The 24,289-nt window shown below is 45.0% G+C and overlaps 1 protein-coding gene across 6 annotated transcripts in view; it reads right to left on the bottom strand.

The window, feature by feature from the left end:
• Nrp1 (neuropilin 1) overlaps positions 1-23,207 on the bottom strand; it is a 155,153-nt gene extending 131,946 nt beyond the window's left edge. For 4 of the 6 annotated variants that reach the window (NM_001433977.1, NM_001433975.1, NM_001433976.1 and 1 more), the window contains exons 1-2: positions 20,858-21,243; positions 17,079-17,253 (exon numbers count right to left, since the gene is read on the bottom strand). In NM_001433977.1, the coding sequence (NP_001420906.1) occupies positions 17,079-17,253; positions 20,858-20,930 (248 nt within the window). In that variant the 5' untranslated portion in view covers positions 20,931-21,243. Of the gene's footprint in view, positions 1-17,078; positions 17,254-20,857; positions 21,393-23,129 lie in introns of those variants that run through there. The other 2 variants (NM_145098.2, XM_087593870.1) reach the window with 2 other exon arrangements.
• Positions 23,208-24,289: the final 1,082 nt, after the last annotated feature.

Here is a 24,289-nt window from a genome sequence, read left to right as displayed (position 1 = left end):
TGAGGAAGAAAAGGGTTTATCTCAGCTTTCGGATCTCAGATCACATTTTATCACTGACAGAGTCAAGGCAAAGACTTGAGGCAGGAATCTGGAGGCGGTACTTGAAGCTGTGACCTTGGAGAAACACTGCTTTCTGTTCTGCCAGCCATGGCTTGATCAGCCTGCTTTCATATGCACCCCAGGATTACCAGCCCAGGAATGGTGCCAGCCACAATGAGCTAGGTCTCTCCACATCAGTCATCAAGAAAATGTCCCCACAGGCTGGCTTACAAGGCAATCTGGTGGGGACATTTTTTCAATTGAGGTTCCCTCTTCCCAAATGACCTTAGCTTGTGTCTAGGGCTCTAGCCAGCACAGTCACCTCACTCTAAAAACTTTAGAAGCATCTCTTACATTTTCAGCCTTCATGTGTCAGACATGCTTCATTCTGGGTGCAAAGACAGGGAAATTCACATGGTAGCCAGCTACCTAGCCTCTACTTCACCACCACTCTGCCTTTGTTCTAGCTCCCATGCATCTCCTTCAGAACGTACTTTTTTCTCTGTTTCTATTACTGCTGGTCACACCCAGGAACACAGGGGTCCTTTCACTGGAGAAGATGAAAACAAAAAGGAAAAATATAAAGCTTTTCACTCACCATTGAGTTATAAATATTTATTGTATAATTATCATTAGACTTGGCTTGAGTTGGGCGAAGAAGAGATTTCTTTTCGTCCTTTATGTATAATTTGAGTCACTTGAACAGTCAGTAAAATGGTACCCAAGACTATCAATAAACCCACATGAAATCATGCCTACTGGCTGTTCAGGCCCCCACTAAGGGATAAGACCTGCCCAGGAACACCCCAGATTGGATAATGAAGATGTTGGTTAAGATAGAATTCCAGCAGAAAAGGGAGAAGCAGCAGTTAAAGCTAGTCAGTAAGTAGAGGCAGGAGTTGGGGAACAGGCATACACTAGCCTTGCATAGAATCCAGGAACTGAGTGTACTTGGACAAGAGTATTGAAGGTGAGAACAGGGAAGAGTCTTGTGGCTATAGACAACCAGCAACCAGGGACTGTGCAAATCCTCCACAAAACCCATGCCTCAGGCAAATGCTTGTCATAGACATCTTGTTTAGAACATGTATAGGTTCCAGGGGTACACATTCTGTCAACTGAAGACTGAGATAAGGTAGACCAGCAAATTAGAATGGCATGGTGGGTACACAGAAGAGGCATCTTAAGGAGGCAGATCTCCATGGCAATTTACCATGTTTTTTTAGATAGCAATGTCATGAAGGCAGAGATGGTAGCTGTTTTGATGTGTGACCTCTCAATACAACACTAACTGGTGCTTTCTAGGTAGCCCATAAATTGGTGGGTGGGTGGGTGGGTGGGTGAGTGAATGAGTTACTAGGCTATGGATGAAATTTCCAGGGGAAAAAACTTGGCGTCCAAAGACACATTAGCAGGGAGTTAGGGGGAGGTAGGGGTGGGGATGCCTGAATCACCTCCAAGTTCCAAGTTCTCGGGTCTGGAATTTATAACCATATTTATTTTTTTTCCAAATCTATGCCCTGATGAATGCTAAACAGCTCACTATCCATTTTGGCCTTGTATACTGTTGAGTATATTTTCTACACCCAAGAGAATATGGAGAAGAAACACAAGCAGTCTCATTCTCAAGGTCTGATTTGGGAAAGATGTGACTATGAGAGAACATGGGCTTTATAAATACCATGTTTTCCCTAACTGACACTGGGAGCAAGCTAGGTAACTTTTGATGTCAGTTCATTGTTGATTGTTGAGTGAATGAAAATCTGGCTCAGAAGGACCACAAAGAGGAGAAATGTATTATCAACAGGGCCCGTTTCCATCTGCATCCTGCGTCTCCAAGGGCTTATGTTGTGTTTTCTCAACCAAGTTTCCTATCAGCCGTGGAGCCGTTAGCAGGAATCTTCTGTCTTGCTTGGAAGCATGTTTGTTTAAATTGTTCAGATGTGCCTAGGCAGATGTGCTAAGAACACACTTAGGAGGACAGCAGGTTTTAATCACACCCCTGTCCTTGTTCAGCCTTCAGCAAAACATTTCATCTTTACGTGTTTGAGTGGGTTTTTTTTTGTTGTTGTTGTTGTTGTTGTTGTTTTTTTTCTAAATGGGCCTAGTACAAATAAACAATTTCCTGGGGATGTGTGAATTAACTAGTGGTTAGAAAGAGCTTTGGAATGCACTATCAATGCTAAGTCAAATTATGAAATTGCACCTTTGCAAAAAAAATGCTATTATGGGAATAAATGAATCTGAACATTGTATTTACAGTGTGATTCTTCTCTGAAATAGAATATTCATAATGGGCCTCAGCGGGCTACAACGACGTGCCATCTTATCTCCTGTTGATAGACCACAATCTCAGAAAATTGTTTTCACAATGGCATCTGAATAAGCCCCTTAATTTGAGTCTGTTTTACAAATAGATACACAGCTTATTACATAGGCGCTGCCTCGGAGACTCAAAGAGTGAGGTGGGATTCATTAACAAAATCCCTGCTGCCATTCCTTTGTATTTTTTTTTCCAGTGTAATTTCTACTCTTTACAATCTAATTTTAATGTTTTGTTGAATGAAAAGATAAAGTAAAAGCTACTTTTGTGGTAGTGATGAAATTGAAGTTTAGGTTAATACTAGAGCTATCAACTGCATATTATGTTAAATTACACCTCCGATTTGGCTTGCAACGCACACTGCTCCTTGCAATGTGAGTCTCCGCCGTCTGTGTGGATGGCGTGCACCCCAGCAGCAGTACGTGTGAGCCCACTCCCAGTTCTCAACAATTTTGCTCAGAGGCAGTGCACTCACCCATAGGTTAAGAATCAGTAAAGTCTACGTGCAAAAAGTCTAAAGCAGGCAACTGCCAGGTATGAATTAGGGTTAGAACACTGTCGCCTGTGTCCACGGAGAGGAACTTGAAGGTGGATGGGGTGGGGGAGGGGGTGAAGAAAGGTGATGGTGCATGGTGCTTCCTGTAGAATAATGGTGTGCTAGCACACAGTAGGGTAACTGCGGATTCGGAACATTTTCATCATTAAGAAGTGAAAAATGTTTGAAGACTCAGGCATGTTTACCACTACATGGCTGTACATCAACTCAGTATGTGGGACCCCATAGTGTGTGCTTATTTTTGTGGGTTTATGCTCCAGGTTAAAAGCAGAGTTTAGGGGAAAAGGTTCACAAGGCCCTGCCCCTACCCTGAGGATCTGTAGTCAGTTATGGCTGCTTCAGGAGGGAGTGGCATTTCTTCTCTTTAGTGGCATAGTACTGGCAAGTTGTCCGTGTGCCTGTAAATAGCGTCTCACCCATGCTCCTCTATGTAGCGCTAAAGAAGCTCATTGAGTCGCACGCAGACTGACGTGAGAGTAGAAGATGGATTATTTGGGAAGAAGGGGACCAGAGGGAATAGAAGGTGGGTGAGAAAGGGTAACAGAGAATGAGTGTATCACAACAAATAATATAGGTGTATGAAAATGTCATAGTGAAACAAGTTGTTTGCATAACTAACATGTTAATAATGGACTTAAAAGCAAGTAAGGAGAAAAGGTAAGGATGAAGCAGCAGCCAAGCAGGAAACAAAAGCTGAGCTGTGAGTGTGAGGTATCTGAGTGTGGCAGACTTGCTCAGCGCCAGGCTCAGTCTCTAGGAGGGAGTCCACACACACACACATGGCAACAGGGCCTGGGGGAACAGTGCCCTCCTACATGAAGTCAATACAGCTGAGAAACCAGGGTTTCCCTCTCCTTTCCCATCCCATGAACCAGATGTCCAGAAACAGGAAACTTAAAACATATAGCTAATAGAGGCTAAGCAAGTTAGTCTCACTGTATACTTACAACATTTACATCACTAGCTAAGCAAGTTTCTCCAGGGATTGACAGGCAGACACAGAAATGGCACAATATAGAACAGCTAAGAGTTTGGCAGGTCATTTGTCCAAGACTGGTCTGGCTTCTGTCTCCATGGAAACACAAGTCCTGCATCCCTTACTCTCTGTTACGTAGCTGCAGATGTGCAGGGGTATGAGGATGCTGAGGCTGACTGTATCTGGGTTTTCTTTGTTGTGGTCATTGGTTTGTCTCTTTAGAATAGATACCGGATGCATCTGAAGCTATCCCAGGTGCAGACACCAGAGAGCTAGTGAGAAAGCACCTTTCTGGGGCTGCAGGGATTTTTGGCTCTTGAAACTGTGCACCTGCCTGTTGCTACACTGCTACAGAAAGGTTGAGGGGTTATCTAGGTATGTCAGTTACATACCTATAATCCCAGCACTTGAGAGCTGAAGGCAAGAGGACCATAGGTCAAGATTATTATAGGCTTCACCTCCAGTATGAGGCTATCTTAAGCTACTCGAGATTTTGTCTTAAAAGAAAGGGTGAAGTGTGAACCAGGGCGAGGTGAACGCCTCACCCTCCACCTTAGAAAACACTCCAGCACAGCCACTCTTAGGGCTCGCTTAGATTCTGCTCCAGTTATTTCTTCATACCAAGGATTCAGGGACTCCATTTTGCTGGTTGGTGTAAGCCAATGGATTTAGGCCTTTTTGTTGGGAATGCAAACTAGGCCATCTTCTCTAACCGAGATACTCATATCCAGCACATACAGCTGCCAGATGGAGCAGAGGCCCCCACTTATTTGTGTTAAATTTATGCGAAGGTGGTTTGGATGTGAGCCCAGACACAAGCCAACAATACACAAGGATGACTGAAAGGCACAGGCAGGCAACAGGGCAAAAGAAACTCTGATGTTTCTAAACAGAGTAAGTATGGGGAAAGTGCTTTGGGGAGGCTGAGGCAGGAGTAAGGAGTAGAATTTGAGTGTGACAGAAAAAGGTTGAGAGATTGAAGACTCATGGCTCTGAGATGTTTCAACTGGCAAGACTTAGGGAACAAGCAGAGATCACAGTGTGGCTCAGGGATTCAAATTTGGGGAAACAGGGATGAAGGGACAACAAAAAGAGAAAATGTTGGCTTGGACAGTATAAAATGTGATTCTTTGTTTATGGAAATGAAGTCTAGTCAGGCCTCATCCAGAAAATAGGGCAAAATTGGATTCCAACAAACTAGTAAGATCTGGAGTTAACTAGGCCAGGTGGCTGAGATCAAAGAGGTCCTTCAAAGAGGATTCAGAGCAAGAAGGGAAGGCCCAGCCAAGCCAGTGTTACAACATAGCAAAGTAGATGCTGTGAGATGGATGAGAGGAAGAGATGATTGTATTGATGTTGAACAAAGAAATCAGACCCCTCAGATGAAAAGATGGCTCAGTCAGTAAAGTGCTTGCCTCGAAAGCATGAAGACCTGAGTTGGATCCCACTATTGATGTGAGAAGTTGGGCACAATTCTAGTACCTGGGAAGTGGAAGGAGGTGGGTCCCTGGGCTCCCTGGCCAACCAGCTCAGCCTAGTCATTAGGCTCCAAGTTCAGTAAGGGACCCTGTCTCCAAAATCAAAATGATGGCCCTGAAAGTTGACTTTTAACTCCACATTACCAGCATGCACGTATGTGAACAACTCTCTCACAGACACACATAAAATAAATTAGGACCATGTAATGACCAATAGTCTGGAAATTCATGGGAGATAGCATTTGAGTAAGGAGACACCAGAATGGAGCCCTGACTTACAGCTGGCACACACACAACTCCAGGCAGTGAGAGAAAAGCTCAGTTTTGGGGAGGCTGAGGCGGGAGTCCCCAGAGTGGGACAGAATACATATTTAAAGGGTGACAGTACCAAAGATGAAGTTCTTTTCAAGGACGAGAAAAGTCCTGCAGAATCCTTTTGACTCAGGGGTTTCCATTAAAAAGAAAAAAGGAAAGCAAATTCCTGTGGCTGGGCTCCTGGTCACACCTGTGTCATTTCAAATGAAGTCCTTTCCAAGCATTTCGGATATAAATTCATGTCCTCAACAGCTGGTCATCATTGTGACCTGGGGACAAGGATTGGAAAGAGTCACCCCATCTATTAAAATTCTCAGGGTTCTCCCTGAGAGCATGCTCTTCCAAGATTCTCCCTTCACCACTGAGGAATCTGAGGAAGCTAAAAATGGAGGAAGGAGATGTCGAAGTTAAAGGAAGTAAGCAGGTATTAATAGAGGGAGGGACGCATGTATGAGTTACCTGTTTTAAATATTAATTTCCACAGTGGCCCTTTCCTGTGAAAGTATGGTATAAAAATCTATGAGATCACTTTTGGTCACAATGGCTTGTCCTTCTTGCAAAATGGCTCCTGTCTTGGGATTTAAGCACTGGCTGGTTCACTCTCTGAATGGGCCAGGCATATTTCCAAACCCTCAGGGATACACAGGACAAGAAACACACATGCTTTTACTATCAAGCATGTGATATTGAGATACCATCTTCTAGGAGGCATGCTAGCAACTCCACCCATCTGCTGTTTAGAAACTGATCAGAGCCCCATCACTTTTTCAAGACCTTAGAGAGAGGTTCTTGGGGCTATCTCCCTGTGGCTATGCACGACTTTGGAAATATTTGTGTCTCCTCCCAAGGATGTGGATGTTATTGTTTACAGTCTGAACTTATTTTAAGGAACAAAACCTGCGGATGCACTTCCTGCCCAAGTCATACCTAGGCTTTATTTAACATTTGTCTTGTATCCATCAGCATTGTGTTCCTGAGATAGGGGAGGAAGGAAGACCGCACACTTCCAGAAGAAAAGAGGCCTCAGTGAAGCTCACCGAATCTCTCATTCATGGGAAAAGGCATGAAAGTAGAAGTTAGAAGGGAACTAGCTGGGAAGATAATGCATGAACAAAAAACCCATTGTTGTATATAACCAATATATGATAATCAAAGGACTGGAGGACTGGCAAGATGGCTCAGTAGCTAAAGGTGCTTGCTTGAAAAAACTAGAAGAGCTGAATTTAATCCTTGGAACCCACACAGTGCTAAGAGAGAACCAACATTCACAGGCTGTCCTCTGGCCTTCACACTCATATCACAACAGGCATGTGTCCAATACACATACATGTAAATATGTCCAATATAAAATTTAAAGATGAAGAAAGCTGTGCCTCTGAGGTGTCTCCAGACCTCACAGTAAGCAACCTGGCCCATTGTTTCATCTTCCCACGTACACTGGCTGATAGTGTCAAAGCAGCATTGCTAACTGTGCTATAATCACACCATTCACATATAATTGGGATCCAGCCCATATGAACCGTCTCCTGTCTCACAGATGGGAATGAATGGCTGAGGGGCAATTATAACCCTTGGCCTCAATTCTCACCAGGGCCTTTCCTCACAGGGAACTGCCAACACGGTCCCCTGGCAATCAGGAATCCCCAGCTCTCAGTAATGAACCTGCACATACATCAGACATGAGGCAAGAAAACGAAGGAGGGAAACAGGAATATGCCTTGAGACTGAACCAACATACACAGTGTATTGCTCAGCACAACCCAGAATGGACAAAGAACTTGGCATTAGGAGAAAGACACCAGAGGGAATACAAACACTAACCAAATAGTAGAAAGAGATATCTCAATAAGGGAGTGTCAAACAAGAAAAAAGCAATAGTGAGGTAGAGGGAGTGAATGCCCACACTGCTTAGTTGGAATTTGTCATTTTTGTGGTCTACCATGTTTTCCAAAGAATGATCATCTCTAGAAACTAAAACTTTTACTCGTTCTATCTTTTTTCTATATTTAGGAAATTAATGTCTACTTCCTCAACTTATCTGAGAACAAACATCACTGTCTTTTTTTTTCTTTTTTTCGGAGCTGGGGACTGAACCCAGGGCCTTGCTCTTGCTAGGCAAGCGCTCTACCACTGAGCTAAATCCCCAACCCCACATCACCGTCTCTTATCGAGACCATGTGAGCACAGTACCACCTTAGAGGCACTCCACATAATGTGGCCCTGTGTAGCTGTCATATGTTTGTATCAAATATTTCTTTGTTCCATTTAACATGGGAAACTTTATATTTTTGAAGGTTTTGGATTGATTTTTGTTCCTAAGACTAAATTCTGGTTTGCATCATGTGTCTGTGGTAGCTGGGCCCTTACAGCACCTGTTCTGTTCACAGTATCTGTTTATCAGGGAGTCACAGGAGATCTTGCAATGTTGCATGAGAATCATAGCTTTGACTATTTCTGCCTGGTCTTCAGAAACTCAAGATCTTGTAGAAGGCGATATCAGGAAAGAACTGGAAGCTTTCCCGTGACAGGCTAGCCTGTCACCAAAGCCATAGGAAACACCTCTGTCCTGATTTGGCTGCTTGTTCAATGTATCTATCCAGATAACAACAAAATACTTCTCAGGGTCTGTTTTTCCTCAGAAAACTCCTCTGTCATAGGAAGCAAATACCTGGCCAAGGATTCTCCCCTGAGCTCTTCCAGGGCCACAGTAGAAAATAAAAGTATAAAACATGACGAGTGGGGAACTATGAGGAAGTTTTATGACATCTGCCTGAGATTAAATAAATATACAGTGTTTACAAGGAAATGTGGCCCCTTTACTTGGGGTCGGGAACTAAATATGCAGCTGGTATCTGGAACATCCATTTAACCACCAACAAATAAACTCATGCCATTCCTGGCCTAGCTACCAGATTTAGGCAACCATTATAGAAACACATGCCTTGTGTTCAGAAACCACCAACCAGAGGCACCAGAATTTAGACACCCCCACCATGACTTTCATTCCTAACCGACAGCAACTTGGGACAGAGTAGGAAATCGCCAACCAGCCCTCTGCAGGATTCACAAGTGCTTTAATTAATCAAAAGGCTCAATCTTCACTCAGAATTATTGGGTTTATATTTAAGCATTGGCTGGAGACGGTTCAGGGAAGGAAATGACTGGCAACAGTTCAGAAATCTTTCACACAAATGTACCTTCTGCTGCAAGGGCAGCAGTAAGGTGTTCGGTATAACAGGTGAGTACTTGGGCATTGCATTTGTACTTCTCCGGCTTGATTTCATGTCCATGGTGTTTAAAACACTCGTGAGGAAGAAGTGAGATCATAAGCCCCAAGCACACATACTCAGGGCGAAGCTGTCGAAGTCAGAAGCTACCAAGTTGCTCCTTATCAGCAGTCTATGGTATCGTGAAGGAGAGGGCTAGAGAGTTGGGTTGGAGGGCAAAGGAAAACACAAACTTGATGACCTGGATGTGGATCCTCAACGTCCCTTTGAAAAAGCCTGGTATGGCTAAATGGGATGGGCAGAAACAAGTGGATCCCACTTGCACCTGAATACACATAGGAATTTATACAAGAGGAGGGTAGAAGCCACGCTAAGCAAATGAGATCCAGTAAATACATACCGAGTCTGTATGGATGGATCCATGCTAGAAGGCCACTATTTCCTTAGTGGACATGAATGTTTTTGAGCCATTGAGTTGACAGGAGCCAAGAGATGATTGGTGGTTTGTTTGCCTCTGTTTGAAGAATGTAGTCACTGCGAGCAGACGCACTGCTTCCAGGGCTCTCTGAATTGTCTGCATCATCTCAGCCACATGACAGCATTAACTGACCTAGATCCCAGACACAGGCCATCTGAACACAGACTAGCTGGATGCCCATCCCCGTGAGGAGCTAGCACAGCTAAGTCACTGCCTGTCACATTCAGGATTACTGACAAACACCCAATTAAGAGGCATTTGGAACCTGATCCGAACACTAACTCTCTCCTCCCTGCCCCCGCCAATTATCAGCGTTGATGAACAGGCAACTGCAATTAGTGAAGTTTATCTTTTGCTCTCCTTGTGCACATGTGCGCTGTTGCTGAGCCATGTCTACTGAAGGCTATGGTGGAAAGGACAGAGCTGAGAACACACACAGAGCTGGAGGCACATGTCTGCCTGGGTCCTTTCTCAGGCTCCTGTTTTCCCAAAACAATTCTAGTTGGGAGCACCACAGACTTGTCTCTTCAGTGTGACACAATTTCAAGTAGCCTACTCCTTTATCTTCTGTTGGAAGTTGGGTTTGGATGTGCGCACACACACACACACACACACACACACACACACACACACACACATATATATATATCAGAGCTGTGACATTCATTCATTCATTCATTCATTCATTCTCAGATTGTGGGTGTTAGGTGTGTATACAGATGTGTGCCCATGAATCCTAACAGAAGTCAGAAAAAGTTATCTGATCTCTCTCTCTCTCTCTCTCTCTCTCTCTCTCTCTCTCTCTCTCTCTCTCTCCCCCCTCTCCCCCTCTCTCCCCCTCTCTCCCCCTCTCTCCCCCTCTCTCCCCCTCTCTCTCCCCCTCTCTCCCCCTCTCCCCCTCTCTTCCCCTCTCTTCCCCTCTCTCCCTCTCTCTCTCTCTCTCTCTCTCTCTCTCTCTCTCTCTCTCTCTCTCTCTCTCTCTTTTTCTCTCTCCCTTATTACTCTGGGGCAGGCCTCCATTGTTTGGCTAGATTGGCTGGCCAGTGAGCTCTAAGAATTTTCCAGTCTCTCTTACCCCACTGCTAGGATTGCAAGGGTATGCCTCCATGCTTGGTGTTTTTACCTAGAATCTGGCAACTGAATTCGGGTCATGAAGTTTGTATACAGTGCACTTCATCCACTGAGCCATATTTCTACCCCTAGCTGCTTCCTTTAGATCACACAAACATCTAACACTAACCTACTTTATCACATTCAAAACACATCACTATCAAGTGTGAGTACTTATATTAAAAGTAACAAAGAAAATCCCTTTATTGAACACCTTGGGCCCTGTTTAAATGAAATCAGTGTTAATGGGGAAAAGAAAACAGAAGGCTACTTGCCTGGATGGTAGGTACTAGGGGTGCTGTAGGCACTGGCCAACAGTGCCCAAGATGATTCATTCCTACTTTCCCAAGAGCTGTTTACTTTAACTGAGCTTGACAGTCCCATAAAGTACCAAACAGTCACCCAAGATCAAAGCCAGAAGATGATCCATTAAAGCAAGGAAGGAGGAGCTGTGGAGACCACTCAGCTGGTACAGTGCTTACTGTACAAACGTTAGAACTGAGTTCGATTCCCACTGTGCCAGTGCAACGGAAAATGAGACAGGAGGGTCCTTGGAACTCACTGGATAGCTAGTCTAGTCAAGCTGGTGCATTCCAGATTCAAACTGGAAGAGACCCTGTCTCTAAAACATAAGGTGGAGAGTTACTGAGGAAGTAATTCAACAATTTTGTGTTAGTACAGATATACATACATGAGCAGATGTACCTCCCCCAGCCTCAAGACAAACAACGGAAGAACTTTATGAATTCCCTTTACATAGAAAGTAGATCTGGATGGGAGACTTTGTGTTCGTTAGGGTATCTGTTAATATATTAAGTAAAGATAAGATATGTCTACATTAGCCACTGGGAAAAAAGGAGTTGAGTTTTCAGCAGGACAGAATTCCTTATCAGAAGGGAGCGTGTCTCTGTGTGAATGTCCATGTCTGTGTGAGGTCATGTCGCTGCGTGTATATGACGTCTGTGTGTATGCATGCCCATGTCTGAGTGTATGTCTACATGTGTATGCAGGTCTATGTGTGTGTTTATAAGTGTGTGCATGCCCATGTCTGTTCAAGTGCATGTCTCTGTGTGTGTATGTCTCTGTGTGTGCCCGTGTCTGTGTGTATGCATCTGCATAAAATAAAAGCTTAGTTTTTACCTGAGTGATACTAAAAAGTTAAAGTCTAGATGGAAGGGCTTATCTTGGATGTACTCTCCCTTTCACAAACACACACATACCCACATAAATACAACACAAACACACATATACACACAAGCACATACCCAGAAACAATACCTCAGGAAATAGAACTTTTGATATTAAAAATCAAAACTGATGCAAAAAACACATGCTGAAAAAAAGAAAGGAAGAAAGAATAAAATCAGAAAATATTACTCAGGGAAATAAAAATGGGACTTAGCCAATAAATGACTTTGTAAAATTATGTCATGCAAATAAGTAAAATTATGTAATTGTAAAATTACATAATTTAATTTGCAAGGATAATCAGATTTAAAAAACAAAGGGCAGATTACATTTTAATAAATGAGTTTGTATTCTTCGAAAGTAAATTGGATCAGTCGTGTCTTTTAGCTTGTGAACATTTAGGAAATTTTAAAAGTAGCAATAAGGAAGCACAGTGTGACTTGGTCCATCAGTCCTTCCTCCCCCAGATTTGACTATGATCTTTCGTTAATCATTGTGATTCCTATGGAGTTATAGGAATGAAAGGTTCCTTTAGCTGCATAGAAGCAGAAACATGTCCATCACTGGGGATGGTAAGAAGATGCAGTAGAAGTTAGAGAAAAGCATCCTCGTGAGTTAAGAAACCAGAGTGGAGCAGGGCCTCATCCATAAAGACTCCATTGTGCCTACTTCTCCAGCTCCACCTTTGTAAGTTTTTTCCTTCTGCAGCTTTACATTCATTTTCTTAATGTTTTTAACCCAATGTCTGTGAAATTTTTATTGCTCCCCAGATAAAGACATCCGATCTGAATGTAACCACACACCTCTCGGCTCGGCAGTATTTGTCACAAACTGTTATAAATTATCATGCTGATAGCCGGCATTGCTGGGAAGCCAGAGAAGTTTCATAAATCCTAACTACTCTGTCAATGGTATTCTTGTTTATTATACAGAAATAAAGTTTTATGAGACTCAAGATGTCTGCCTTTACCACTGAGGGAAGCCTTGGAACAGCGAGTTCTGACCAGTTCAACAATTCCAATGTACAGTGGAAATTTCTTTCTCAGAGATTCTCAGCTGATCTACTTTTAATGGTGTTTTGATGCCTTCCAAACATGCAGGATTTTTGCAGGTGTGAAAGGAGAAATTATCATTTCTTCCATCTCCCCAACACCTTCTCCTCTCAGAACATTCTAGTGTTGTCTCTTATATCAATACAAGAACATCCAGCTGGAAACTCTAGCCCCTTGTTATCCTTGAAGACAGATGCTCTGCTCTTCTGTTCATTGATTGATTTACACTACACCTTGTTCAGTGAAAGAATGAAAGAGGTCATATTACCCTGGTTTCAATGCTTTTGTGTAACGAACCCAGTTGAATGGCAGCGTCAACACGTAGTGTTATATGTTAAAAAAAAAAAAAAAGAATCTCAGCAACGACATCTTCATTCATTTTCCCCAAGGACCAGCCACTGTGAGACCCTAACCCTTACTTTGTAAAGTAAGCCCACAGTTTAATTATGAACTAGCTCAGTTTTAGTATCATTTACATGAAAATCTCATGATTATATCCTATATCATCAGAGTCATAGGGTGGCTTTTACATAATTACAAACAAAACAATGATAATTAAAGAGATTTTTCCCTGCCAAAGTACTTAGCTGGTCTAATTACGTGCCCAGCCCTCTACCCTAGGAAAGAGAAATGCTTCCTTGGGTCTCAAAGATGCTTCTCCGCAAGGAATGTTATAAGACATTGATTTCTTGCTTGCTTTCTCGTGGTGAAAGTTGACTGGACAAATAGTGGTAATTTCAAGTAAAAAAGTATGGGTTGTATTTATGTGAGATTCAACCCATTACAGGATCAATACGTTTAGTTTGACATATATTTACTTTCATATTCCCAAATGTTCTAACAATAACCAAATTGTTGATGTCACAGCCATGATGAAAACGTCTTGGTGGAGAGATTTTAGCTTCTCAATAATTTCACAATGGCTACCTCATTTATTCCACTAGCAACTCAATAGCCTTAGCGCACACATCATTTCCCTGGCTTTAGCCATATACTGCAGCCAAAGATGGAGAAATGTAAACTACGCCAACTATCCCAACTAAGGGGAATGGGAACAACTGTTGCTCACTGAGACAGGGACTCATGCGTTCCAACTCGTCTCAGGCCTGCTGTCTAACTGGACGTCTTGACTGTCCTGTCTCTACCTCATGGGAGCTGGGGTTGCTGGTGTGGACCACCATGATCTGCGGAGCTTACCGGGAGTTCCTACAGAGAGAGTGATAGGTGGCGTACTGAACTCAGTTTCATAAAGGTTCTCATACAGTCAGAGGACAAAGCAACACAGGCTATTTCTTAAAGAATCTCTGTGAATTCCACCTTCTCAGGGAATTCTGAGCACCTGCTGTGACTGTGAGCCCATCGCAATGAACGGAACTAACTGCCACCCTCAACAGTGACCAGAAACCAGGTAGGACCTAGAAAGACGGAGGAGACCATGCTTAGGGTACTCTCCCTGTAACATTTTGAAGTGTTTCATTGTGAAAAAGGCCACATGGCCACACTTCAGAATGAGGCACCAAGGCATTTGCCATGAGCAGAATCTCCTTGCCTTCACCAGAGTGAATAATCAGCTTTTAAATGCTGGTGGCTTCTTCTAGGGCATGGAGCCTGACCTGTGATGACTAAGAGATCACTTTGTTCTGCAGCAAACAAATAAACTCATAAGCAAACCGCCTCAAAACTCACCACCACACGACTTTTATGGAAGTAATCTTTTCTTAAAGCTGTGTGTACAATGTGTGTGTGTGTGTGTGTGTGTGTGTGTGTGTGTGTGTGTGTGTGTGTGTGCCTGCCCCTGTCCCACAGTGAACGTGGGGAGGCCTGAGGACAACTTGAAGCAATAGGTTTCTTCTTTCAACCATTTGGCTCCCAGGGATTGAACAAAGTCACTCAGGCTTGGCAGCAAGTGCTTTCAATTACTGGGCCGTCCTGCCAGCCCCTGATTGTCTTTTTTAAGGAAGGAAATGGACTAAAAAGGTGGTCCCCTACTCCTGTCACATTCTACCCTGTAGCATGACAAATAACCATGTAAAGTTTCCCATACATCATTTTCCACCATCAATTTCTTGAGGCAGCCTGTGTATGCATGTATTTGTGTGTGTGTGTGTGTGTGTGTGTGTGTGTGTGTGTGTGTAAAAGCACCATCTATACATAACAGTTTATCAATTAGCATTGCTCCCAAGCTTCTACTACAGGATGTCCTGGGCTCAGCATACACCAGGTCTCAGAACCATTGCTGAATGAATGCACATCCCCCTCCCCCCCCTTTTTTTTGTCAAGTGTGTGAGGTGACGTCACACAAGAAATTGGAAACTGTCCATAGTGGAACGTTCAAGACATGAACATGAGCAAAATCACAAATCAGGACCTGATCTGCTTCCTCCTCAGAGTGGCTGCTGAACATTTGTTACCATGACACCTCTGATGACTAGGGTTATTCAGAGCACTTAATTCTGTGACACACTGATGTGGTCATAATTTCCTGGTTGGAAATCAGTAAACGTGAGTTTATTGAAATCTAAGAATACTTTATTTTGAAAGGAATCATGTGTTGCCAGAGTTTCTTGGAAATATCTCCTATAGCAGTTTTAAACATTGTCAAGATGTAAGAAATATACCCGAGAACACATTATCTAAGTTATTCTCACCATTAGCACTGTAACAGTCACCATAAAGAATATTAATAAGCTGGGTGTGGCTCAGTGATAGAGCCCTTACCTAGTGTCCATGAAGTCCTAGGTTTGACCCCCAGAACTTCCAAACAACAACATCCAAACAATGCCCTGTTTTCTAGAAGGCACTGGAACATTCTAGTAATTCTACAAAAGATTAAAAGTCAATCCAGGGGGTGGGGATTTAGCTCAGGGTAGAACATGGGTCGGTCCTCGACTTCAGAAAAAAACAAAAAAGGGTAAAATAAAAGTCAACCCAGTGCTGGAACTTGGATAAACCAGAATCAGAATGCAGCCCTGTATGCCAGTCACTCACAGATGCATCTTCTGTTGGTGGATTTCTGCTAATTCACTGGACACTAGCAAGTTGAATAAAGTAGACACCTTGATACCCTGACTATGAACATCTGGCTGTTAGCACACCACAAAATCAACAGATTCTGAGTCCTTTGTACAGGTGGGAATGTTTTCATATCACTCTGTTCTCTACAAAAAGGATTAAAAGCACGCAACAGAGCAGCTTTCCTCATTGTACATGCCTGCAACACAGCTCAGTTCACATTAAGAACTGTCTCCACTAAGATTACTATTTAAACTCAAACTGGAGATTGAACTCCTCAGAGTGAGATCATGTGGGATCTCATTGGCAAGACACCAAGAGGTGGTCCTGGATGTGGAGAACATTGAGTTATGGAGTCTTCAGTGGTCCACCTCATACATGCAAAAGCAGAAATACCACATCTATAACCAGGATTTCCATGTAAAGAGTATAGGCGTCATTTAGGTGGTCTCTACAGTAAAATGCTATTGGGACAATGAAACTTGTCATAGTAACTTCAAGTTGAAAGAGACAGACAGGTAAGACAGATGAGCTCTAACCCCATACACACCTAAGTTCTCATTGCATTTGCGCATTTTAAATGAATCATTTTCATAAACATTTCCACAATTAACCTATTATTTAAAACTCTTGCTTAAGCTCAGCACAGTAGCAAATGTCTGTACTTGGGAGGCAGAGACAGGTAGATCTTTAAGCTCAAAGTCAGCCCAAACTACAAAGTGAGATCCAGGACATCTGGGGCTACATTTGGAGGACCCCGTCACAAACAAATAATCAAACAAATCAAACAAACAAACAAAATAACAATAATAATAAACCCTCTAATTCACCCTATATACTATATGACCACTTGCTTTTTCTCACGTCAAACTCAATACAATCTTTCAGATCAGAGTGCTAGGGTAGCCCCTGCCACAGAGCTACAGTCCCCAGCCACGAGAAATACAGTTCTAAAATCATTAAATGAGCCACAGATTTGTTTAAAAAAACACACCCAACTCCACCATCTGCAGATCATGTATACTGGTGACCCATATAGTACTTAAGAAAACACAAGCCTTTTCTCAAAACCCTTTCCAGAAAGAACCACACACCACACCTTTCTTAACAAAAGATTTTCAAAACCAAATGATGTCAACAGAAAGAAGACAAACATTTAAATACAGACTGACATTTTGGTTACTTGTAACTTCATTTCCACACCACTAATAATTAAGTTTATCTAAGTCTGGGGACCGCTCATTTGCTTTCACACACTCATAGCACGGATACTCATGACCACTAGATGGTGCTGTGGCGCCCTGTTCAAACTCCCTTCACTCACTTGCAGTCTCTGTCCTCCAAATCGAAATGTGGGTTGAAGTTGATCATGATTCTCTGGTAGGGCTCCGGAGCTTGGATTAGCCATTCACATTTCTCACTTGGATGGTAAGAATGAGGGTAGCCGGGAGATGTAAGGTACCCCGGGTTTTCAATTTTTATAGTCCCGCCACATTTATCTGCAACAAAAATGACATTTTAGCAGATCTCTTCCCTTACAAACAGTTGCGTCTTCTAGCTTTTACATGTGCATTGACAATTAGCAGACATTCTGTCAGTTAAGGGAACTCCACAGTGAAGTGTCCCCTGCAAACCCTCCATGTGACCCTAGACACGAAGAACTCCATACCACCAAGCATCCCTCTTTAATCTGCAGGGGCATGACTTCCACAGAAAGCATACTGAGATCTGAGATGCGTTTCCCTCCCACCCAAAGTCCCCTCCAAAGAAAGAGGTCTTCCAGCATTAAAAACATTAAATCCCCTCAATTGATGTTAACACAGCCCCCTGGGAGCTCCTGCTAGACTTAATTATCTTCCAAGACCTGTAATCATGTTAGGGAACAGCTCTAGGTGGGAGGCGCCTAAGAGATGCCACTCATTGCAAGTGGCTTTTTGATGATAAGCCTGGTCAGTGTCATTGACCAGTGGGGACCGTCTCCCAGGACTTCGATTGGCCTGAAGCCTAACCTCCTTTTGTTGTTGTTTTATCTGCCTGTAAATCTAAGTGATTTTGAGTTATCTCCGCTTTTGAGACTCAGATCAACAGAGAACAAAGTGCAGCTGGTGATGCAGAAAGAACTCGGCTTCACTTATCCAAGTTGCTCAGCCTTGGAGACCAGATCAAAGCAATGGGGCAGAAAGAAAAATAAAGAGCCACACAGCATTAATTCTAACTACTAAATGTTAGGGGAAGCCCCGGCCACTGAGGTCTAGGTATCACAGATGGTGAGCTACATTTTCACATCCCGGGAAGAAGAGGCTCTCTAGTTTTTAGGCTTTACTGGAAAATAAACCACTACCACACCACGACAAGAACTCAAATGCGGAAGTGATTCTCTAATAGCTAAATAAACCAGACTCTGGGCTGGTTTACAATTCAGCATAGCTCGCTACTGTCACTCTCTATGGGTCTCACACAGGAGAGCCACAGCCTGCAAATGCCACCCCATTTATTGATGCTTAATTTTAGGCAATAAAAATTTGGTGCATAAACTATGTAAGAAGTACAGGTACGAAACACTGAAATATATAAGCCTATCAATCACAAACATCCAGTAATGGTATATATAGATTTTAATATTACATCTAATAGATTCCCTGTGGAAAGAGAATGGCATTCTTTGCTCTCAGCATGAATTTATAAATCTACGGAATTTTATTACAGGAAAACCAGGTCAAATGGAAATGAAAGATGAAGTGCATATCAAAAATGCATAAAGCTACATGCATTACAGAAGTCATTTCCCATAAATTAAAAAGAAGACAATATAAATTATGTTGTTTTCTCCAATTGCTAGATGTTTCTGGCTGTTTCTTAGATTGGAGGGGGTTGGTCCTACACATTCTCTTCCCATTGGCTTTTTAAAAGCTTTAGGTCTTCAGGAAGAACTGATGCTGCAACCAATGTTCAGAATCGCAGCTAATGATGTTAGCCAGCTCGGTGGTGTGATTCTGCGGAGGCTCTGGCATTATTTTATTTTGTACAGAAATCTTGGAGAATGACACCCCCCCCCCCCCAGCTCATTAAGTCACTCCAGTTCTGTGTAGCCACCATGGCATCTGTTAGGAGAGTGAAATAAAACAGTCGACAGATAGTCACTTCAGAAGACAGTGAGGTGGGGTTGGTACCACACCAGAGCACTTTAATCTGTGACTTCTGAGAAAGTGACAGTGTAATAAGATAATGTGGACTGCTGGACTCCCACATTCTGTTCAGTCTCTCTAACACTTGATTAGGAGAGAGCGATTCCTAATGACTGTGGACCATTAGTCCTAAATAAGGTTAATGAATTAATTTAGTAGACACTTACTGGGAGGAGGTGGATATGGTTTTAAGAGGACTACAGGCTTACTGAGGCATGTGTTGGCCCTGGTCACCTCAAGCATAGCAATAGGGTTTCAGTTGAGTGGAGTCCAGATTCCCAGCATTCCCCACATTTCTGCTAAGAAAATTAAAAAGTGTGTGTGTGTGTGTGTGTGTGTGTGTGTGTGTGTGGTGTGTGCTGTCAGAACTACACAAGTCTTAATACTCTTCACCTTGGCTATCACGACCATCTTCTGGGTACCCCAACATGGCTCTAACCCAGTGTTGTTCTCAATCTGTGAGTTGCTACCCCTTTGAGAGAACTCTTTCTCCAAAAACATTTACATGACAATTCATAACAGTAGCAAAACTACAGTTATGAAGTAGCAACAAAAATAATTTTATGTTTGGGGAGTCACCACAACATGAAGAACTATATTAAAGGATTGCAGCCTTAGGAAAGTTGAGGACCACCACTCCGTCCTTAGGCATTATGAAGGCTAACCATTTGAGGTCTAAGCATTTGAGTTCTTTTGCTTAGAGGAAATAGACATTTCAACCCCTGCCAGACTACAGAAGCACTCCACCAACTCAGGTTCATTAACAAATTGAACTCCACATTCATGATTTTTTTGAGTATTTGGCTTCCCTTCCAGAGTATATAGGAAGATGCCGCCAACTCGAATTCATTAATAAATTGAATTCCAGCCGTGTTCACAAAAATATTTGCATATCTTTTGAGAACACTGCTTGGTACCTGTTGGGGGAGATCTATAGTTGAAATCACAAAAAAAAAAAAAAAAAAAAAAAACCAGGGAAAACACATTAAGGAGATTAACTTCTATCATAAAAGAGTGATTTAAATTCTTCCTGGTAGAGCCCCTCCGCTCGGCTCTTATTAAAACAATATACCACAATAAGTAGTAGGTGCACTTTTTTCCTAATTACTTTGATCGAAATCTAAGCCAGACAAAGTAAACATTTAGCTATTAGTTAATATATAAAGCTAAAGATCTACTGTTCCGATCAGCCCTTGCCTAGCCTTCAGCACCTTTCCAGGAGACGCGGAACACATTCGTACCAGATCCCATTTTAAACACACTCTTTAGGTTCCAGGGTACTGTTTATACCCAGGATTGCCTTTCATTTACTTAACAGTGAGTGGTTTTAAAAGCCAACTGGAGACTGCAACAGGGGTTACGGATTCTCAGATACGCTGGTGCCTCGCACTGAATAGATCCAAAGCCTTTATTGACAGTGCGACTTTCATTCATACTTCAGACTGATCACAGACGGTTTACAAAGGCGGCAGAGAGAGTTCTAGCGCCAAGACTGACCGCTATCTCTTGGTGTGGCCCACCAGAGGAAACTGAGCAGGGATGTTTCGAGGAGAACCAGGAAGTCCTCCCGATGAAGTGTTCATTAACTCTCAGCAGCCATCAGATTTTTGAAAGGGAGTCTCATTTAATTGCCTCTGGGAGGAAACATTATTAAGATAATTGGTGTGCTGATCTGGGAAGGTAGGCAGCTCTGCCTCGAAACAGAGGCAAGAGAAGCCAGCAACCAACTGGAGCAGGGGGCGGAGGGCTTGTGGTCCTCCTGCCCCAGACACCCTGACTTCTCTGTTCCTTGCACAGGCAAGTTTCCTGCGTCCGGCAGTCGTGCGCGCGTCCCGTGGCTGGGGCTGGAACCCCCTCGCCCGAGGGAACCCGGCAGCCCCGGGCACTCCGGTCGCTCCCGCCTCCGGCTGTCACTTACCGCTGCGGAAAGCGCCCGCCAGGGCGAGGGCAAGGGCGAGCGTGGCGCACAGCAACGGCAGCCCCCTCTCCATCCTCCTTCGCCGAGCCAGTCCCCAGGCAGCCGCGGGAGAGCACGATTGAGGGAGGAAAACCCAGCAAACGGGAATCTTAACAATCCGAAACAACGCTCTTAAGTCCGCTTAAGAACCATAAAATCCTCAGCCGGTCTTGGCGGGGAAGGCTAGCGGCGAGGCAATGCCTGAATTCGCGAGAAGCGCGTCTCTTTTTGTGTCTCAAGTCGCCTGCATCCTGTCATTTAGCTCCGATTTCCTCTCCCTTTTCCCACACTTGTTCCTCTTCCAGGAGCCACTGCCCGGGCCATGTCTCAGGAAGAAGAAGAAGGAGGAAAAAAAGAGGGGAGGAGTTGCGAGGAGGAGGGGAGAGGGCGGGCGACACACCAAAGCCAATTTCTAGAGGGAAAGAAAAAAAAAATCCCGCTTGATTCTGGACGGGTTGGAGCCGAGGAGCTGGCGCCCAGAGGAGGTCCGGGTTGTCTGCGGGAAGGAGAGAGAGCAATGAAAAGATGAGCGGGAGAGCGAGGACTTTCTCCACTGGCACCCGCCTCTCTCTCCGACCTCCCCCTCCCTCCCAGATCCCTTCCCTCGCTTCCTCCCGCCCCCTCCCCGCACAGCTCTGCCAGTGATTGCCTGGCTGGAGATTCGGAGACACAAGTTTCTCTCTGCACGCTTTCTCCTTCGGTCCTTTGGGCTCCCCCCTCCACCCCACCTCCGGGCACCCTGCTGTGCTCTCCGCGGGAAGAAGGTCATTGGGGAGCCAGTAGTCTGTGCCCATAGCGCAAGGACACGTGTGTGTCAGGAGGGGCAATGCTAGTGGTACCAGCCCCAGTGATCAGCTAGTCTACCTTGGCGAGATCTCTGCACCCCAGGACTGAGCTAGGCTGAGGATCCCGGAGCCCAGGAGTTCTGAGAGCCCGGGGTTAGCTGCTACTTCAAGGAACTCCAAATCCCTAGTCACCCGCGCCCCAGGTGGTGTGGATCACGCGTCAGTCCTTGCTTTCACTTCCTGGGTGCCAGCCTGAGGTTTGGGGCGGGAAGCAGCCAGGCACTCCAGAATGCTGCGAGTAAGACTGTTGACCAGAAGAAGAAGGCTGTTCTGGGAGACGCGCTACTAGAGAACTGCGACCGTGCCTCTGCCACGTAAAACATAGGCAGACCTTCTTGGAGCACGGAGCCTGGCTGCAGCCGAACAAGACCACCTCGCCGTGCATAAAGGCGAGGCTGGGTACCCGACCCCCCATCTCCACCCCTGACGCTGCAGGCTGCATTGTTCCCCGAGATTTGGTGCCCTCTCCTTTGGGGTTACATGAGCCAGGAGGATGGATGGTGGCGCGCCTTTCAGCTAGGGGGCAGCCGCCAACAGACACAGAGCAGCCACGTAGAACTCCAAGAATCTGAATCAGGGGTCCAAGGTTCTAAGGGTGGAGGGGCCCATTTCTGTGCACCCTGAAGGAAGGACAAGACTGGCAAGGACCCCTCATGAGGGTGACAGGATGATCTTTGCAAGGGTCTCGTAGTGCCAGGTTTAGATTACAGGCAATTGTGTCTACTGGTCCTCCAGCCTCACCCGCCACCCACAGAAGAGGTGCGTCCCAGTCCCCCGCGTCTGCCCAGTGCTTCCCCTCCCCCACGTCGTCCGGTTCCATCCTCCAGGGCATTCCGAGAACTGCAGCAGGTGGTGTTTGGCTTATGAATAGCAAGGACACCCAGGGACTTAAACTGGTTGAGGCCTCTGATCAAGTACGAGTATAAGAGACTCTATGCCCTCGGAAAGAGCTGGTGGATAAGGTGAAAAGGTCATACGCCTTCTGGGAGGTGGCATTTATAGACACACTACCACCACAGAGACTAACTCCTACCTGGTGCAAGGGCTGGCAAAGATTTAGGATTGCTGGCAAGGAGACTCTGGTCAAAGGTTTTGGCTGAAAAATTAGGGTCAGTCAGGGAGAAAGGACACCCGGGGACACTGGTGCCCCAGGCCAGGAATCTGCGTTGGGTGTCTGGACTGGGCGCTGAACTGAAGCTTGTGCATTGCGCGGATCTCCAGCCTGGGCTCCGGCGCAGGACCCACTGGCTCCAGAGTCCAGCCTTCTTTTCGGCCCTGGTTACCGAGCCCGCCTCCAACGCAGCCTCTCCCTCCCTGCCCCACCGCAAAGCCACCCCCTTGTGTAGAGAGCCAGCCCTGGAGCGCCTCCGTTAGTCGCCACTAGCTACCTCTTTGGTTCTCTGACCCTTATGGAAGACCGGGTGGGTTGGGCGTGCCAGAAGGCTGGGAGTCAAACGCCTGAGTCGAGCGGAAGGGGCAGTCGCGAGGCCGTTGGCCCTCTGCAGGCAAGGTCTAGGCGATAGCCGCGCCCAGGGCAAAGCTGAGGTGGGAGGAACAAGAGTGGTGGCGGGGTGGGGAAGCTGGGGGTGGAGGGGAGCTGGCAATCTGCCACAGGGAGCGCGTGTCCCTACCTCCCTACGCCAGGCATCGGGCGCATCCTTGCCAATTCCAACTGTGCTGGGCAAGCCTCAGACTCAGGGTGACCCGGAGCCACCTTAGCCCTGGAGTCCAAGAGACCGGTGTCTCGGAGGACTTGGCGAGTCGACATAAAAGGGAAATCAGGCCAAAACTGTGGAGATCCAGATCCTTGTCTTTTTCGGAAGAGGAATCCCAATGCCCGGCTCGCTCGCCCAGGTGAAGCTGTTATTTAATCAATCTGCCCTGGGTCGGATTGAGCTAAGGGGTACAGGTGAGACACTTAAGTGATCAGCTGGTGCTCCCTGTGAAAGCCAGTTCCTCAAACCCAGAGACAAGGGGGAGAAAGGGCTTTGAAGCTTGGGGTACCAGTGAAGGACTCCTGTTTTTCTGGCTCAGTCCCTAAGTTCTCTTGACAGCTTTTCTCTAACTGGTAAGGCATGCCTTCTGTGTACTTTAGGGGAGACATACTTAAAACTCTCTCTCTCTGATTTTCCAGGACTAGGCTTATCTGAGGCTTCCCTAGATTCCTTTTTTTTCCACAGTGGGTGCTGCGAAATGGAACCCAGCCGCCCTAATTAGTAATTGTCAGCTCATGCCATTGGTATATTGCTAACCATTCTGGTTAACAGCCTTTTCCTGTGCCGTAAGATTCCATCAAGAAGAGATAGGCCGTTTAAGATACCTGCAACTCTCCACCCAGGGAGACAGACTGGCTTTATAGGAGAGCAAGTGTGAGACAGAGGAAGAATTTGGCAGTATTCCTAGTTTGATTTTATTTTGGTCTCGTGCACACATTCCTCCTCTTGATATCACAGATCTGCCTAGGAGACAGGGCCTGCTTCCACCTTCAGGTGATTTATCTATCTGCTGCCCTAACCGTGCTGGATAGAGGATGTCTGTGGTCAGTACC

Source organism: Rattus norvegicus, chromosome 19 (assembly GCF_021556685.1).
Source record: "Rattus norvegicus strain SHRSP/BbbUtx chromosome 19, alternate assembly SHRSP_T2T, whole genome shotgun sequence".
In the NCBI taxonomy this organism is placed as follows: Eukaryota; Metazoa; Chordata; class Mammalia; order Rodentia; family Muridae; genus Rattus; species Rattus norvegicus.
Note: the sequence above shows the minus strand (reverse complement) of the source record. Positions and strands in the feature narration are given on the sequence as shown.